General features: G+C 43.0%; 3 protein-coding genes across 4 annotated transcripts in view; 1 reads left to right on the top strand and 2 right to left on the bottom strand.

The window, feature by feature from the left end:
- The window catches only part of fnbp1b (formin binding protein 1b), a gene marked incomplete at its 3' end in the record, with an annotated part of 64067 nt that extends 54601 nt beyond the window's left edge, over positions 1 to 9466 (bottom strand). Inside the window, exon 1 of the mRNA XM_083670238.1 lies at positions 9204 to 9466. Coding sequence (XP_083526364.1) covers positions 9204 to 9227 — 24 coding nt within the window. The 5' untranslated portion in view covers positions 9228 to 9466. The remainder of the gene's footprint in view (positions 1 to 9203) is intronic.
- A 751-nt stretch (positions 9467 to 10217) lies between these two features.
- On the top strand, positions 10218 to 13390 carry rexo4 (REX4 homolog, 3'-5' exonuclease). Its single transcript, XM_083669476.1, has 8 exons — positions 10218 to 10697; positions 10854 to 11206; positions 11454 to 11606; positions 11851 to 12044; positions 12233 to 12321; positions 12408 to 12482; positions 12581 to 12655; positions 12788 to 13390. The coding sequence occupies exons 1-8, from the start codon at positions 10485 to 10487 to the stop codon at positions 12926 to 12928; spliced, it is 1293 nt and encodes a 430-aa protein (XP_083525602.1). The 5' UTR covers positions 10218 to 10484; the 3' UTR covers positions 12929 to 13390.
- A 1037-nt stretch (positions 13391 to 14427) lies between these two features.
- On the bottom strand, positions 14428 to 18710 carry cacfd1 (calcium channel flower domain containing 1). Of its 2 annotated transcripts, XM_083669764.1 has the most exons (6): positions 18600 to 18682; positions 18122 to 18267; positions 16624 to 16696; positions 16358 to 16483; positions 16040 to 16147; positions 14428 to 15520 (listed from the first exon to the last, which is right to left on the bottom strand). In XM_083669764.1, the coding sequence occupies exons 2-6, from the start codon at positions 18222 to 18224 to the stop codon at positions 15430 to 15432; spliced, it is 501 nt and encodes a 166-aa protein (XP_083525890.1). In that variant the 5' UTR covers positions 18225 to 18267; positions 18600 to 18682; the 3' UTR covers positions 14428 to 15429. The 2 variants fall into 2 exon arrangements, with proteins under 2 accessions (XP_083525890.1, XP_083525889.1); XM_083669763.1 differs by having other exon boundaries at positions 18122 to 18710.
- Positions 18711 to 19019: the final 309 nt, after the last annotated feature.

The following is a 19019-nucleotide window of genomic DNA, read 5'->3' on the forward strand; positions in this document are numbered from 1 at the left end:
CCTGTTGGGGTCATAGAGAAGAGTAGTGAAACTTCAGTTTTGTGTAACAAGCAACTTCAATGAGGGAGAAATATGGAACTACTAAAACTGGGAGGCGTTCCTCTCTTTGTGTGAGCCAGGTGAAGCGAAAAACAAAAGAGGAACATCAAAGTACACACTAAACGCATGAAGTTAAATGACAAAACAAGGACTTTAGACAACATTTGGCAACATGAAGTGATGCTGACTCTGTTGTCAAAAGACAAAGACACCTGACAAAACACCTGACAGCAACAGAATATATCGGCCGACCTTGGGGCATCTGTCAGCGTCTGAGACATGACTCACAATAACTGACTGCTGCAATCATCAGCCAATCATCGTTTGGGCCAGAGAGAGAAAAATCAATGACCAGTCAGGAGTTATCAACCATGATGGCTGCAATAAATAGGCCTACACCAATCCTAGCAATATACTCACCTGAAACAACCGTGCACCATAATGCTGCATAGGACAATGCTCCAATAGATACATATCACCCTGGTTAGGCTAAGATGGTTTTGGTTGTGGTATCTCATGAGAAACATTTAGCCTACTCTTTTATCTCAGGTCATATGAACCTTGAAAGTCTACCTGCAACACCTGGATCAAATTGGGTAGGATACACTGACAGAGATCCTGAAGAGCAGTAGATAAACCCAAACAGAGAGTCTGCCGTCAGCCATGTAGGGACAGACAGGGGTCCTGGGTGAGCAGTCGATGGATGAGCTCAAGCCGGGCCTGGCAGTGGGGCACATGCTGTGACATCACCATCACTGGCAGACAGGGGACCAAGAGAACAGAGAGTTTTAGCATGTGTTGAAACCTGTGACCCTGGGAGACAGGGCTACTACTTCCTCTCATTCCACACCCCACCAATGTGGTTAGAAATGACGCAGAGCACTACTGCAACTAAGGGCCAGTGAAAGTCTCCCACACTTTACCCAGTCACAGTTCTCCTCCTCATTGCACTAAACAGTGAAGAGGGTTAGAAGAGTGGTGGAGTCCCTGACCTATTCCTCAGCTTACTGACTGACTGACTGACTGACTGACTGACTGACTGACAGACTGACAGACAGACTGCAACAAGGGCCAAGGAGAGGGGACTTTATGTGGTCTGATGAATTGGAACACAGGGGGAAATCCTGTGCTGACACATAAAACACAACGCAAGTCTGAACATGTCGGTTTGATTATTGTGTTTTCTTATGACTCTAAAGTAGAGTTTATTTCAAATTAAACATTTATTCTGTGCCTTTTAAGGGTTGCTAAGCAACACTGGTGCAAGAGCAGCATGTGGGCCCGGGGCACTTCTGGTTAAAAGAGACCACTCTTACGTCTTATGACTCCTCTCTGTTTATTTATTCTGATAAGACCCACAAGTGTACTGTACTGTAGGTGTACATCACATTAACTTTAAATACATGCTGTGAATGTTTCAGTTCAATGACACAGGCTATTAATAAACGTGTAGGCATGTACACATCTTTAAGCTCATCAATACCATGACCTGAGAGGTAGTTATCAACATCTAATGCCATCACAGAGAAGCAAAACTTTTGTTGTCAGGCCTTGAACATTGGAACCAAGGTTAAAAAAGAGACCATTTGCCAATCTTTGCTGGATCTGAGTCCCCAATCGGGAAATTAAATGTAGCCTAACTCATAATCTTGCATTTCTTTTTTCAGAAGAGACAACATATTTGTAGCATCAAGCCTCAAACTGTTGTTTTATGATAATTGTGATGTGCGTGAGTCTTGCAAGTCAAGAAAAGAGCAATGATTGTGATGTTGTCTTTCCTGTCACAGCAAAGAAGCTAGGCCAATACAGCACGACAAATTACAGTAATTTGCCTACTGTTTTTGGGCAACTACTGCTAACCACAGTAGTGATTAGGGGCGCAGGTAGTGTCCCAGGTCAGCCTAATTCACTATGACCAGGGCCACTGGGATTATTAGCCAGCTCTCACGGTGTGTCCTGGAGGTGATGAGAGGGCTGCAGTGACAGACAGAGACAGATAGAGACGGCTCCGGACTATTATAGGTTCTATCGTTCTGCGAGGAGGAATGGTTGACTCATAAAGTGTCAGTGTAGTGACACAGCAGCGGGAAAACATAACAACATGTCCCCTACCCCTCACAGGCCCCTGCAGTTCAGAGGGAGAGACCATAAAACACCTGCCCTGAACAAGCTCAGTGTAGTAGACAACGTATAAAAACAGATTAAACAGAACCCTTTTGAACAATAGAACAAATAACAGAATCAAGGTTCTGCTATTTGTCACTATATGGTAGAGAGGGTTTCAGTTGTAACATCAGTCAGTTGACCACCGGTTTCAGGAGAACAATTTCCCATAGGGCAGGACTGTGAGCAGGACACCCACCTGGGAAAGTACATCAATTGACAAAAGCAGAAGTGATGCTAAAAAAGTGAGAAGCCTCAGTAACATAGTATGCAAAACATTATTATTTCCCAGGAAAAAAAATCTGCATATCTCTCCATCTCTTTCCTACTCTGTTTTTTCGATCTCTCTCTATTTTTCTGACTCACTTTCTTTGTCTCAATCACAAATGTCATTCCCTCCTCTCCCTTGTTCCCTGTGGAGAAATGTGGGACACTCAGATCAGAGGTGAACCCATTCATCATTACTCTACCTTCCTGAGGGGTTAGACAGGGATAGGAGGGGGAGGAGGGGACATTAATAACAGTCAGCAGGTGGGTAGGGATGGGGGGAGTGGGGGGGAGAACCTGTCTCAACAGGGAGGATGTGTCCAGCCAGAGGCCCAGTCTCTGACCCCCCTTACTCAGGCACACTCACAGGAGGAAACAAGCCGGCTCAGGTTTCAGCCCTGGAAGTGCCCTGAATGTCAAGTGAACAGCAGGGGACAGGGGGAGACCCTGGGGGCTTCTGTGCTAGGGTAAGGGTGTGGAGGAACGACTCAGGAAACCAGAGAGGAAAGCAATGTCTACAACCAGACCATTTACAGCTCAGACTAACCCAACAGAGGATCAGCACTAATATTAGGCTATAACCATCCATGCATGAACACCATTCAAACAAACAAAGCCCATAAGGTTTAGATTGAACCCGTCTGTGCCCCAGTGGCTGAAGTCTGGAGTGCCTCTAAACAGCGTGAGAGAAAGCAACTCGGGCTACTTTTAAAAGGCCTCAACCACAACAAACCACTTTCCCTTCTCTATTACATTCGAGGGGTGACGGGCCAACAGACAGGCATGTGGCTACAATTAAATGACGAGACCGGTCCGAACATTCCTCTCTCCTGCTGTCCCCATCCGCCTGTCAGCTACTCTCAATCTATTTAGAGCCTCGACTGGCGCAAAAAAATGTGTGCGAAAACAATGAAATGTGCCCCCCGGCAGGTCTGATCAATGTCATCAGTAGTTTGTGTAAAACCTGACAGCCTGAGCAGAACTCAGAAATCGAGAATTACTTTAAGGCCAAAGTATGGCTAAACAATATGAGAAAAGCAGCTTTAACCACAGGAGCAGCATGTTATGGCCCAAACTCACCTTCAGTTGCTGCTCTTTGAGCAGCGTCTCGGCCTTGCCTGATTCCATGTGTAGGCCACGTCTGTAGGACGGGTAGTTTGACTTTGTATTTCTACTTCTCACCTAAACTAGACAGAAGTGCAACAGTAAAGGTGTTTCAACAACGAACCAGCCACTTTTCCTCTCACTAACGGTGAGAAATGTCCCATTTCCCTTTTTAGGGCTGGGATTACGTTTATTGTGCAGTGTACTGTGAATGGTATACTTGTGAACACTCTCTTTTAGTGCATTACGCATATGCATGACGCATAAAGAGCTTATTAAGATTATGGAAACGGACATAGCCTAGAACATCCATACTCATGCTACAACATTAATTGTGCACTTCCCTGCCTCTCAGAGTCAGTGAGAGGCAGGGAGCTTGTTTGTGAGCCTCACTGCCATGGGGAAGAAACTGTTCAGGTGGCGCGAGGTTTGGTCTTGATTGACCGGAACTTTTTGCCAGATGGAAGTCTATGGAAGAGCTGGTGGATGGGAAGGATCAGCTATGATCTTTCCTGCTCTCTTACTGGTCCTGGAGTGGAACAGGTCCAGGGGAGATGGCAGGTTGCAGCCGATGACCTTCTCGGCTGACCGAATGGTCTGCAGTCTGCCTTTGTCCTTGGCAGTGGAGGCAGCGAACCAAATGGTGATCGATGAGCTGAGAATGGACTCAATGATGGCTGTGTAGAACCCGACCATCACTTTCTGGGGCATGTTGAATTTCTTCAACATGGAAGAACATCCTTTGCTGGGCCTTCTTGATGGTGGAGGTGATGTTCTCCGCCCACCTGAGGTCCTGTGAAATTATTGTCCCCAGGAATCTGAATGACTCCACAGTGTTAACACTGGGGGGCGGTTGGGGCTGGGCTTATCCTGAAGGCTACTACCATCTCTACAGTTTTTAGGGCGTTCAGCTCCAAGTTGTTCTGGCTGCACCAGGAAGCCAGGCTGTCAACTTCCCTAACCCTAACCCTAACCCTAACCCTAACCCTCTGTAGGCAGACTCATCCCACATTGGAAATTAATCCAATGAGGGTTGTGCCATCTGCGAGCTTCAGGAGTTTGACAGAAGGCTAGAGGTGCAGCTGTTGGTGTAGAGGGAGAAGAGTAGAGGAGAGAGCACACAGCCTGGGGCTCCAGTGCTGATGGTCCGGGGCTCCGAGACAAGGTTGCCCAGCTGCACATGCTGCTTCCTGTCTGTCAGGAAGTCAGTGATCCACCTGCGGGTGGGCTCAGGCACACTCAGCTGGGATAGCTTGTTCTGGAGGAGAGCTGGGGCGATGGTGTTGAATGTGGAGCTGAAGTCCACAAACAGGATCCTGGCATAGGTGCCGGGGGAGTCTAGGTGCTGGAGGATGAAGTGGAGTCCCATGTTGACTGCGTCGTCTACAGACCTGTTGGCTCTGTAGGCGAACTGCAGTGGGTCAAGGAGGGGGTTGGTGATGGCCTTGAGGTGGGTGAGCATGAGGCGCTCAAAGGTCTTCATTACCACAGAGGTCAGGGCGATTGATCTGTAGTCATTAAGGCCTGTGATCCTCTGCTTTTTGGGAACTGGGATGATGGTGGGTGTTTTGAAGCAGGCAGGTACCATGCATTCGACCAGTGAGGTGTTAAAGATGTCCGTAAACACTGGAGACAGCTGGTCTGCACAGTGCTTCAGTGTGGAGGGGGAGACTATGTGAAATGTGTCTGGTCCGGCTGCCTTGCGGGGGTTCTGACTCTTAAGTGCTCATCTTATCTTTTAAACTAGGTTTCTCCAGAGATTTAGTCATTACTAGACCATAAAATAACCTTGGCACCCTTTGTAATCTCAAACCAGTCATGTTTTGACCTAGGTCCAGCAATCCAATCAAGCTTTCTCTAACATCAAAGAACACACAGCACCCTTTAACCACTTTTCAACATGTCTGATACAGTATACCTGTAAAGTCCCCACTGAACTGTTTCTGTAACTGCCCAGTACCCAACCCCTATTTCATCTGGAGTGTTTCCTTTGTTCTAAGTCCAGTGCTTCTGTAGTTATGAAATGGTCTTTTCTGATTTCTTTTTTTTTTCCTGACCCCTATCCCACTGAGAAACAATCACATGTTTCGCCACACTTGACTTCCTTCTTCAATAGCAGCGTTTGTGCGCAGGGCCAAAGCAAGGGTGGGGGGGGGGCGGGCATGGGGGGCTGGCTGTGCATACACAAGATGCTGGTCTCCTCACTTAACTGTTTTCTTACGCAAAAAGAACAATTGGCATTTCTGAGGCTGATGAAATTAAGCCAGAGAGAATTTACATCCGTCGCAGGGTGAGCTCAGAGCTCAGTGTCAGCTCCCAGACAGAGACGCAGTGTTTACCGCCTGCTGGGCAGCAAGTGGAACGCACCAACACCAACCAGAAAGCAAGATGATCCAGAAAGATTCGTCATATTATTCTATACATAGGCTTAATATATACACTATGTCATCAGTACAATTAGTACCAGAGAAAGACATTTCCCTCACTGAAAACACATCAAACACACCACTGACAATAATCTAATAATAGTCTAATAATCAATGTCTAATAATGTCTAAACAATGTCTAGTCTAATAATCAATGTATACATGTTTCACATAGCCTATGTGAAATTGCATCATCCAAACTGACAAAAAGAAAAAGAAAACACTGGATTCTGAACTGCAGGGCTGGGTGGAAGCAGTGCGTCCAAAAGAGCAGAGAGCAAATACAATGTGGGTTAGATTTAACGGGTCACCTCTCTCTAGTCTAGACTGCTCAATACTCTCTACTACTGTGTGTGCATCGAATGGGAATTCCAGTTTGCAGATCAATAGAGGTTAGATGATTGGACATTCTTTTGTTTTCAACACACATGCAGTATTAGGAGTTACCTGTGGATGGCATCACTTGCTGAATGTAGAGATGGGGTCATAGCCATGGACTAGAGCAGGCCTATATCCTTGTAGTTTAGGCTAGTATGACAACATTCCTACCCTTCAGTATCATTACAGTAGGGAAGGGTATAATCTATCAGAACCATGATTTGACTCTTATGGAATGCAACAACTCTGAGAGCCCATTAATTTAGTCCATGGACAACCTATTACTCATTGTGACTCACACACACACACACACACACACACACACACACACACACACACACACACACACACACACACACGTCATATAAGGTGTCCTGCTGACAAGAAACAATGATTAAAGTTATTAACCACATCGGCCTCAATCTATTCTGTCAACCTCTGCAGTGACACAAAAGGACACACAAGCATGCTTATTTTAGTCTTCCCCCCTTTCTCTCAAGACAGGCATAGGAGAGCAGCTGAGTGTCACAAGACGGCCACTCCGCTATTATTCTACACAAAGTTTTCGAGTAGTTGAGAAACACAGCTTGACTATGACACTGACCTCACTTCCTGAAATATCACTTCCTTCCCTCTGCTCAGCTAATGCACCACAAGCTGAGCTTCATCAGACCCATGTGGCATCCCTTAACTCCCTTCCGTGTCCGTAACAACAATGAAAGAAACCGGCCTTAAAGACAGCAGGGCTATCATTCCTCAGAGCAGGCCGTCCTGTGACAATACCTTTAATCATAATCCAGTCATTCTAGAAATCAATCATACACTGAATGTGAACCAAATCTGCGTACATTGCATGTTCTTGCTCAGCGGCACATGGCAGCACAGAAGTCATAGGATAAAGGTAGTGATGATCTCGTTTTTAAGTTGGGTTTACCATGACAGCAGGGGACACTGAACACACAAGCAGCTACAGCACACCAGGTACAACTCACACCTGTAGAGCTATTATGTCTTATCTAGTTGTAATAACTAAGGTTAGAAAAACAAGTGTTTGGTATTCTTTCTACACTCTCAGAAAAGCAGAGCATGTGGTTGCAATACACTATTCTTTGCAAATGCTCAGATTGCTTCGAACACTAACACATGGTCTTCAGAGAGCAAGCACAGATGAAAGCGTTTCAAACACCCTTGGGCGATGCATTGTACTGTCATTACCTGAGCAGCAGTGGATCTTGGCCAACCGGTAGTACGAGAAATAGGCTGACATCATTGGTAAAATACTAGGCCTCTAAGTACTAAGAGTGTTCTCCATGAACTTTGGACCAGGAAAATTATTGGAGAATTCAGGAGAGGCCCCACTCTCTCTCCCGCCCACCATTTCTCTCATGAGGAGAAACATGTCCCAGATGTAACCATCTACAGACCCTGCTGCTTCTCATTCTGCTGAAACTGACTTCAGCTGTAGGAGGTCAGACACACACACACGCACACGCACACACACACACACACACACACACACACACACACACACACACACAGAAGATAGGCCTCCACAAAAGGCAAGCAGGATCTGATGGCACAGTCCAGTATGCCCCTACCAGTCAATTTGTCAACTTCCGCACTGTCATAGTGGTTAATGTTTACAACAAAAAACAACATGAGCTGGAACAAGCTGCTTATTAACACACAGTAAAAATAGCAGTGACAATCATGTAATCTTCCTTATTCCCATGCTGTAGTTTATGACACACAGTCCAGGATTTGTGTGTGTGTGTGTGGGGGGGTACTGGTATTGTATAGAGGGATGTCTGCATTAGTGTAACAACTTCAAAACATTTGGTGCCAGGGCACATGAGTGGGTGGATTAATGTGGCATCAAAACTTTGGAATTTTCTGTGGTTCCTCCTTCTGCCTCTCTTCTTCTTCCTCTTCTACCTCCTCTTCCTCTTCCTCCTCCTCCTCCTCCTTATTTAAACATAGGCTAGTTGTAATCCTTTATAATCTGCCTGGTTTGGCCAAGTCAAGTGAGTTCATGTTCATCCATGGCACAATATATTTGATATACCGGCTTGTTGGTCCCATGCATGAGATATAGGGAGAAGGGTGACTAGACTAACTGCATTGTAAACATTGGCTGTCGTTTGTTGACTTGTAACATGGTTGACAACAAGCTGTTCCATTTCTCAGTAGCTTCTGAGAAACCAGGCTATGACAGTGCTACATCCTGTTACAACTGTCATTTCAGTCTCCTATCTGTAGTTTCATGAAAAAACATGTCGATGTTAAAAATGTCTGAGCATAGTCACTGATTGGATTAATCCCTAATTGCAATTTGTCGAACAGTATGGTGTTAATCTTGCTCAATGTAAGAGCGACGTGAAGTGTGATGGTGGAGAAAAACCGTCAAGGGGTGTGTGCGTGTGTGTGTAGAAGCATGTAGCTATCGTGTGATGTTGTTGTACTGTAGTAGCTATAGTATACTGTATTCACTGTAGGTATATGATAGACTGATAATATTATGATCATGATGCACAACAACCAGAAATGCACTTCGCCCAGTTCTAGCAACCTGCTCTTTTGAACTGGCCATAAAAAACACATGGAGGCATCATGTCAGTCAAGGAACATGAGCCATTCTTCATGGTTTGGGATGTTAGCCCTCAAAATTATGAACTAATTTACGACTGAAAATGTACGATACTATATGTATGAATAAACATTCGGGCTGGGGTCGCAGGCACAGTTGAGGCTCCAAGCTATTGCTTAGTATTGGCCTCTAAAAACCGTTATCGTTAAATAACAGTGGGTACAAAACAGTGCACTTACCCATAGCTCTGACCCCCAGCTCATGGTTCCAATGCGATTTCCTCGTAATAATCCACGATTCAGACGGGTTGTTGTAATGCTAAACCACTGCAGCGGGTTTTTTTTTTTTTTTTCCTTTGAGGTTGACCGTTTCTTTGTGAGCGCCCAGCGAATATGTCCTTCCCTCCTAGTGCGTAAATACGAGGGGTTTTTTTACCTCTTCATACTGTCTTCTACAAAATGGCCAGGAGCCGCAGTATAATCTTCAAACGGAGTATGTGCAGCACACGGGCACCCGCTTTTCAACCAAATGACAGCTGCTTACGCGCGTACACTGTGAAAAGGCACAAGAGGTAGGAGATAGCGGGGGGTGATGAAGCCACAGATGGTTTCCTCGCTCGAGGAGCATGCCTGTAATATTTTAGTTGGGAAAATTCTACGAATTGCTAAATGTTTACCAACGTAATGTATTATATTAACTTGAGTTAATAATTAAAAAAAAGGCCATATAATATCACAGCTCGTTTGATTATAATATTCCTCATACATCGTGTTGATCAGCATTCATATGACAGACGATTGACTGACTTGAAATGATGTACATTTAAAAATGGACTGACTTGAAATCATGATAAGCCAGATATATGTTATATTATTAGACTGACTGTACTTTGAAAGAGGCTTTGGATAAGCCATCTCTGGGTAAACCACAGACAGGTCTGGCATGTCTTGGAAGGAGAGAATAAGTCAACACCGCCATCTGGTGTTAAAGTACTTTATTGTAAAATCTTTTTTCGAATAATTTCCATTCACTGGTTCTCTTGTTGGTCCCTTTTCACCTTGCTAAAGCAAATTATACTCATGCTTAATATTTCATCCAGCATTTTTGTATAATCTAAATCGATAGTCCTGAAAACTGTCCACAAAACAACATCATTCAAGATTTGGACAGACACTAAGAACCAAGTACACATTTTGAATAGTTTCATATCGGACATTCAACATTGTGACACTTTGCGGAAGTACACATTACAGCATGGTTGCAGAAAGGAAACATGTATAGTTAACCAGTTCTAATGTATTCTTATTTAAACAGCAGTTTCACTGTGGGTTTGTAGATTTTCATTTTCATTTTAAAGTAATTTAAATACTTCTTCAAACTATATGTACCTTGATTACCTTCTTGTTTTCGTAAATGTGTTTAGCTAGGTAGCTACTGTTTACAGTATTCACGTGGTAAATTCTGCTGCAAAGGATTGGAAAAGTAGGAACATTTGTTCAACTAAAGATCATCACGAGATTATGTCTAAGGTTAAGCCAAAGAAGACTGACTCTGCTGTCACTGTAAAAACGACAAAATCCACTCCGAACCAAAAGAAAAAGAAATCAGGAAAGAAAAAGATCTGGAAGTACACTCAGAAGGAGCCCTTATCAAAAGACCAAGTTAAAACCAAGGCGATGCTCCCTCCGAAAGATGCTCAACAGTTTTCTGCTAATTGGAAAACGTTACTAGAGGTGAGAACTTTGTCATTTGCCTCACTAACAGTTTATGTATTTGTTGTCTTTGAAAACTAGCTACAGATGTCATGTTTACATTGCTGTCACATTATTGTCACATTATTGTCAAATGTGTGAAGTTTTGAAGTTAATCATCACTTTATGTGATTACAGGTGTTCAAATTTGATCCTCCAGTGAAGAGCATACCAGCTCAGGAGAACTCGAAGAAAGAGGAAGCCCTTAAGAAGCCAACTAAAGACTTTTCAAAGAAAGAGCAGATCCATAAGAAGCAGACTAAAGACTGTTTAAAGAGCAATGCCACAACCACACAGACGAACACTGGGAAAGCAGGGAAGGACAAGGCTGTTACCAGCAACTCACTGGTGAATGGAAAGAGCCATGTACCTTCAGAGTCCAAACAACCAAAAGCCAAGAAAAGGAAACAGGACAGTACACAGGCAGACAGTAGTGGGAAGGCGGCTAAAAAGAAGAAAGTAGAGGAAGTGGAGGAGAAAAAAACGACAGAGTATGTGTCGTGTTTCTATTTTCACCAATATATATTAGCTAAAATATCTGATATGCATTTTTAGGTGATAAATTTTAAGAAAGCTTTGTTTTGTATTTATCTGTTTGTTGTCTGTTGTGTTGTATATGTCTCTACTCCCTCCTGACATTGTTTGTCAAGCAAGCATGCAACAAAACCTATGGTTAGATGTTATCTCTGCTGGCTGTCACTTATTGAATGATTATGAATGTCATCTGTTCTCCATCAGAGAGGACCTTTGGTTTGACGATGTGGATCCTGATGACATTGAGGCAACAGTTGGGACAGAGGCAGCAGATGTCATGCGAAAGAAGCAAGGCATTAAGAAAACCACCCCTGAGGACACTGAGAAAGCCCTAGTGAAGGACAGGGCGTTTGAGGGGTAAGCTGAAGTAGATTCAGCACTACATGTTAAATCTACCCACATGTGCTTTATGAAAGCAATACATATTTTGGAATAGGAGACAGGATGCCTGGAATACAGACAGGGTAAACTCAGCTCTCAAGAACCACAAGCTGTCAGATTGTCAGACAAGCTGTCAAATTCTCCTATCTCACATTTGGCTCGATCCTGCATGAAATGATTTCTCCTGAATGATAAGAGCTTGTTTTATTTTTTCTGTCAGCGTAACCAAAGCAGTGGCTATGGACTGTGAGATGGTGGGTGTGGGTCCCGATGGAGAGGACAGCATCGTGGCGCGGGTGTCCCTAGTCAACCTTTTTGGGAAATGCATCTACGACAAACACGTAAAGCCCACAGAGAAGGTGACGGACTACAGGACAGCTGTCAGCGGCATCCGACCAGATGACATAAAAAATGGTTAGCTTCACATCAATGAAGCCTTTGTCTTCTCAATATGAACATGTAAAGGTTTCTATGATAAGAATTGTGGTTTTCAACACACTGAGTTAAGTCCTAGAGGAGGGATGTTTCATTATTTTGGAGAAGGTTGTGTATGCATTGATTATGAGTTGAAACGTTTGCCTTATCAATACCTTTCTATGAAGGTGAGAATGTGAAGACTGTGCAGAGAGAGGTGGCTGAGATCCTACAGGGGAGACTGCTAGTGGGCCACGCCATACACAATGATCTCAAGGTACTTTATGGCATAATATGGTATGTATCGTTTTCTGAGGTGTTTCAACATTTGGCTCATACACTCCCGCTGAAATCGTCTTTCAGATTTTATTATTGGATCACCCAAAAAAGAAAATTCGAGACACCCAGAAGTATAAACCATTCAAGAGAGCTGTGAAGGTAAGCAAACTTGAACAGAAAACCCGAAGAAATACAAATGTGTACTTTAACATTTACATGGATTAATGCCTCTAGTTGTTGTTTTTTTCATTTTTCAGAGTGGCCGTCCCTCTCTCAAGGTCTTGTGTAGAGAAATACTCAATGTCAAAGTCCAGCAGGGAGAACACTCATCCGTAAGAGACCTTGTCTTTCTGTCAAGACATTTCACTTGATATAATACAACTGTAACACACACCCCATGTCTAACTGACCCCCCCCCCCCCGCACTGTGTGTGTATGTGTGTGTGTATTTGTGTGTATTGCAGGTCCAAGATGCCCAAGCAACTATGAGACTTTACACAATGGTGAAGAAACACTGGGAGGCAGAGATCAAAGCCAGTCGTAAGAATAATGATGTAACCAAGAAGGAGAGAAAGCCCAAGTCCCCAAAGAACAAATTAAGATGACTCAGGATCTAAGCTGCATCAAGGAGGTGGACCAAGATGACACAGGGGGATTGACTGAATTTATTAGTGAGCACTTGGAGTGAGCACTTGGAGTGGACACAGAGCGGTCTTTCTGAGGACTAGTTTGAGGAAACTCTTAGTGACCCATAAGTAGTGCAGTCTGACAGAGGCCAAATTCAAATCTCGCTCTATCCAAGTCAGTCACCATGGTGATTCACAAAGAAAGTGTTGTTCTTATGCATTGACCAGGATAAACAGCTCCTTCAAAAGCTCATCTACATCAATGTTACTTTTTCTTCAGAAAAATGTTTTAAAATCAAATGTCTCTATATATCTTTTCCCCCCACTTCTTGGTATTGAAATAGTAGTTTTGGGTTTTGGTATTTCACCTGTAAAAACTCACCTGTAAGTTTTGCATTCATCTGTAAAAACTTGATTGTGAATTAAAAGTGAAACCACATGATGGACTCATGGAGTGTGTGTGGTTCATGAGACCTGCCAAAAAAACAAAACATATTTTTTTAAAAAGGCTGAATATTTTATTATTTTTTGTCAGATTGGGAAAGAACTTACGATAACAGGTAATAAGCAAAACAGTTAGTAGGTCCATTTGATCTCCCATAACAACATACCAAAGCAACAGAGACCAACAAAATCACTCTGATTACACATCACTACACACATACAAATGCACACACCCCTTACAGCCAACAACAGGTCTAGATAACAAAAAATGTAATCTGCAGATCCCAAGCATTCCTACTACAGATGCTAACTGTGTTGTTATAAAACACATACTTGAGTCCACACATTAAGGCTGTTTCTATAACTATTATCTTGCTATGCTTTTTATGTTGTAGACAAGAGAGATTTGAGAACTTGTGTATTACTGTCTGACCCGAGTAACATGATGAAAACTGTATGCTGACAACCTCATTTTCAGGGGTAACTTATTTCCATGTGGAAGGTGACCCTTTGCTTCAGGTCTCGGGAAACACCACATCATGAGGCTACCTTAGTTGCTACCAACTTATCTAGCTATGCTACATCTTCAGGATTATTTCTAAAAGCCAAAAGGTAATCGTATCATACAGTATGTACATGCTGTATTGAGTATTGCTGGTGTATCTGTAGTGTTTGATTCCTCACTTAATAAAAGCTGGTTTATGTGGGGATAGTACTGCATAAAGGAAATAACATACCTGAGAACTGGAGGTAAAAATTTGTGACTATTCTGCTCTGCAAGTAAATTGATACATTTTCTAGCCATACGTAAAGTAAGAGATACTGCTCAGCTGTAAGAGGTGTGAACTGCATGCTTACTTGACTCATTCCTCTTCACAAACACAGAGGCAAAGCAATGAAAACAACACTAACGGCAGCATCATGCTGACCAATGCATTTGTACCTGTCTTGTACCATCTTTACAATTCTCAATTCTCACTGACTGAAGGCAAAACATGGTGGCTCTGTTGATCATGTGGGCTACTCACTAAATAGTCCCTGAATCAAAACATATTCAACCGTCTGGGGTCAGGACATAAACACTCAGTAGTTTCACAAACACAGAATAATCTGTGTTCAATACATCAATTCAACAAGAATAGGAAGGTAAAAAAAGAGTTTCTAAAGCAGCATAGCGAATTAGCTCACATTCCTTAGTGTTTCTTCTCAGAGGACACAAAACCTGCAGCAACAGTTAGTGTTGGCTGTTTGACATCAAGCAAATACCTGGAGAATGCAGGAAAGTATAAAAAGCCCAAAAGATCATCTCGCCCATGTATCGAAAGCTTTTCTTAGAATTCACTGTTACTGGTATTACAGTATATCATAGTTCGTCATGTCCCAGGTCCACTTTAGTATTAATAATAGAGTATTTAATCTCAACAAACATGCTATGTATAATGACAAATAAATGCATATTGATATTGCAAGTGAAAGGTATAAAAATGACTCGCATCATCTTTGGGTTGACTGGATACATTCCAAAATTTCCAGTGGCAAATTCCTAATGCCGGCGCACACCGAGTAAATTCCAATAGATGCATTTAAAGTCATGTTTTGGGTACCTTCTGAACAAAATGGCTAAATGTATAACTATCATTTCACATTGATTCCCTGAAAGGCTGATTGGCTGACGGAGTCTTTACTACTTTATTACCTGGACAGAACAGAACAGAACAGAAAAGAAAGAATAAATAACCCAACACATGTATAAACTACCACAACAACTTATCTTTTACATGTTAACTGAAGTCCTATTGACACAAAATAAATCACACACAATGAGGACCAAATGACAGATTAAATCTAGATCTATATGGACAAATAATAGATATATCTTATCTCGAAGATACCTCAATTTCAGTAAATAAATAAACCCAGTAACATGGAGGGCGAGAGGGGTGTAGGGGAGGCGGAGACATCTTTCTCCCTTGGTTGAGGGCAGTGATGTTCCTCTGTGGGAAGCTGGAACAGATGAAGGGTTGAGGTGGACCATGTCACTGAGGAACCTCATCAGTTGTCCCTGTCATCTTCTCCTCATCTCCCGGTTTCGGGTGCTGCAGTCTAGCGTAAGTCACCGCATCTCCCCTGAGAAAGAGAGAGGGAGGGATGGAGGGAGGGAGAGAGGAGGATGGGGAGATAGCATGACAACACAGGGGGGATGTTAAATGTGTTATATATTGCATGGATTATTACTTGTGTCAGTACAATGAGAGTGTGAATAAAGCTGTCATCTTGAATTGTTACAGTCTTGTATGTTAGAATCTAAAAGAAATGTTATTAGACTGATTAATGAAACCTGGAAATCTATATGTTGGTTATGAAAGATAATTTTTATTTGATTACAAAGAAAGTGTGTGAAGGATGGAAACAAAATAGATTAAATCAAAATGTATCTGCTTAAATTAAACATTAATCTAAAATGCACTGAAAATGATATTCTATCCTTTTATAAAGTATTTTATATATATATAAACATATTACCACTTCATACTAATATTTGGAAATGGTGAGAAGCACCACTTGTTACTTTTTCAATGCAATATTTGTGTAGCTACACATATAGGGAAGCTTAAATCTCAACCTTAGCACTTAAGTATGTCTCACTTTTTGCCCAGGGAGGCGAGGCCATACAGGACTCCAGTAGCGAAGGCAATCCCATTCCCAAACAAGGTAGTAAAGGAGAATTTCAGGAATACGGGAAATAGTGCCATCCTAGAAATGAGAGAAACAGGGGCAGTGACCAAATAGCCAAGGATAATGCAAATGTCATCTGCAATTCTTACAATACCTAGCAATACCAAGCAAAACAGCAATACTGTGGATTGTCAGCAGTTACAAAAGACAACCCATGGTGGGTTAAATCTAAGGCCCATGGAGTCTTCACCCATACACCTGTACAGTGTCTCTCAGTGTGACTCTCACCCGCAGTAGAAGATGGCTTTCTGCCATGGCTTGAGTTTGTCTGCTCGAGCTGCCACTGCGTTAGCAAACTCAATGAACTGGCAGCAGAATGGGACTTCACACAGGAACAGCACACAGGCATTTAACCTTGAAACAGGAGGAGAGGACGTTATCACAGCAGTGCACACACACACACACACACAATGAATGTTACACTGAAACCTACTGTCAGAGAGCACACAAATAAGAACATCAGGATCATAACTGTGAAAGATTGTGACACTTACACCATCCATACTCCAGCTGCGATGTTTAAGGGGTTCACAGTAACACAGTTCCACACTCCTGCGATGGCACAGGCTTTAGTAGGGAAAAAACAATTGTGCACTGTTATATTTCTCTCAAGAAAAATAATCAAGTACACACAGGCATTTTGGGCCTGAAGGGAACATCATAAATTCTGACAGAACCGGAATGAAAGGGGGCTTTGTTCCAAATGATGACATGACGTGGGAGTGATGATAAATTGTGATGTTACTCTGAGGACGTTAACCATATAAACTCCAATAAAACTGCAAACCTCAAAGAAAAAAATAGGCTGCTCTCTGATAAGGGAAACTACCGTGGGTATGTTCTTCTGGTAGGGAGCCAAAAAGGAGGCAGATGATGAGCATTAATCTGAGCTTACAGGCCCATTAAGATCCTGATATGGTCTAGAACTGCCTGGTGTCAGTCTGCTGTGCACTACCACACTATAAGCAAGGGATGGGGCACAATAAACAGATTAGTATAACAGCCATTATACTATACTGTTCTCAAACACACTCACACAAGCTGGTACAGACATGGACACACACCATCTATACTATAGCATCCATGTTGCATTTCCCATTTAGACAGCATGGCCAGTCTTTTCTAGGTAGGCCTTTGATTCTTCAGCTCAAAATCTCATGGTGGTGATGAAGATTGCATACAAATGTGATGAAATGATTCCGGCGAAAAGTCCCAGTCTCAGACCACTGAACTAGCATACTCATGCCATTGGAACACACAGAGGAGGTCCCCCACCCACACACCAGTATGGAGACACCTACACTGTAGTAGACTTGAATGCAAGGTTTCTAGGCTCTGCGATGTGTCATCAAACTTCATCATGGCTGATGAAAGAAACTCTGCAGTAGCTAACACCAGAGGAAGCATGTTTCCTATCCTGCACTCTGAAGCATGCTGAATAATACAGAGCCCGTTGAATATGCAGCAGGCCAGTGTGAGAATGTGATACAGGTGCGATTACTCCGGTATCACAGCGAGGGAGGGGGGGGTCATCATCATAGGAAGCTTCAATACTGCTGAGGAACTGCAAGGCAGGCAAAACCATCTCCTGTCTCACTGAATCCCGCCGGTCTGCCGATGTGCAGCTATATTACACAATTAAAAAAAAAAAAAAAAAAAAAAAAAAAAGAAGAACAGATATGGCTTTTGTGTTCCAGGAAAGCGCACTGCGCCCTGAGGACAATGTACCAATGTGAGCAATTCATACTGTTGTTAAGAGATGCAAAGGCGGTGAGTGATGTGGCAGTGCTTTGTCTCGGCAGACCGATGGGTTCAGTGGGAAGACGGGAGAGCCTAGAGAAAATACTTTAATAAGAAAGCATATCAGCAGAGCGTTCTGTAGCTCCACACTGTCATTCATCATTTCCCAAGAGAACAGAGCTCAGAACACTTCACATTGTGTGCAATTAGTCACCATCTTTAACAGGTGTGTCGCCATGTACCTATACTTACATATTCCGCCTAGGACCCCAGCGATTTTGCAAAGCCATCGGTACCACCATGACATGCCATCATCATCCGTGACGGTTTTAGTTGAAGCCTCGTTGGTGTCCATTGTAGCTGCCCCAATGAATTATTCAGTGACTCGCCTCAGCAGCCTACACGACACGAGAACTAAACAAAAGCTATTGACTGCTCCTAGCTAGCTCACTTGACAAGTATAGCTAGCTAACAACAACGTCAATTGACACAACAGAATTATCGTCTTATTGTACTAGTTTAGCTATCGGCTGGTCATGGCTTTTGAACAAGGATGTAAATAAAGCCTAATAACTGTTTACGTTTGCCTAGCAGCAAGCTAGCTAGCTAGCTATCTGAACTGATAGTTACTGATAGTGATAAAAAACCTTCTAAACGACAGACATTTTGAGCTATCTCAGGCAGCTAAAGCTACCACTACTCATTCACGCCATACAAAAAGCAAAATCACCATTATTAGCTAGCTACAGCCTGCTTTGTTGTTATAGTTGCTAATCTGTTGTTCTTCGACTGTCCTGCCTGCCCGTCTTCCTGTCTTCTCTCCGTACCTCGCCTCGGAGGGTTCCCCCTTGGTCTGCTCGCGTTGAGCTTGAGGAGGGACTCAAAGTTACACGTCACCGTTTGTTTACATGAGGGTGTGTCCCAGCGCGTTGCAGTTTGCAGCAATGCATAGCGAGGATCCAGGTAAATCAACGTTGTCATGAGACTTGAGATGGCAACACGCGTTAAAATGTAGTTTTCTAAATCTTCACGAAAAGCGAATTGTACATTCTGGAGAAAGTCCCATGCTTACTTATTGTCCATCCCATGTATAAAGAATCACATTTTTGCAGCCAAGAAGGCCACTGGAGACCAAGGAGAGGAAAACCTA

Source organism: Argentina silus (assembly GCF_951799395.1).
Source record: "Argentina silus genome assembly, chromosome: 5".
Classification (NCBI taxonomy): domain Eukaryota; kingdom Metazoa; phylum Chordata; class Actinopteri; order Argentiniformes; family Argentinidae; genus Argentina; species Argentina silus.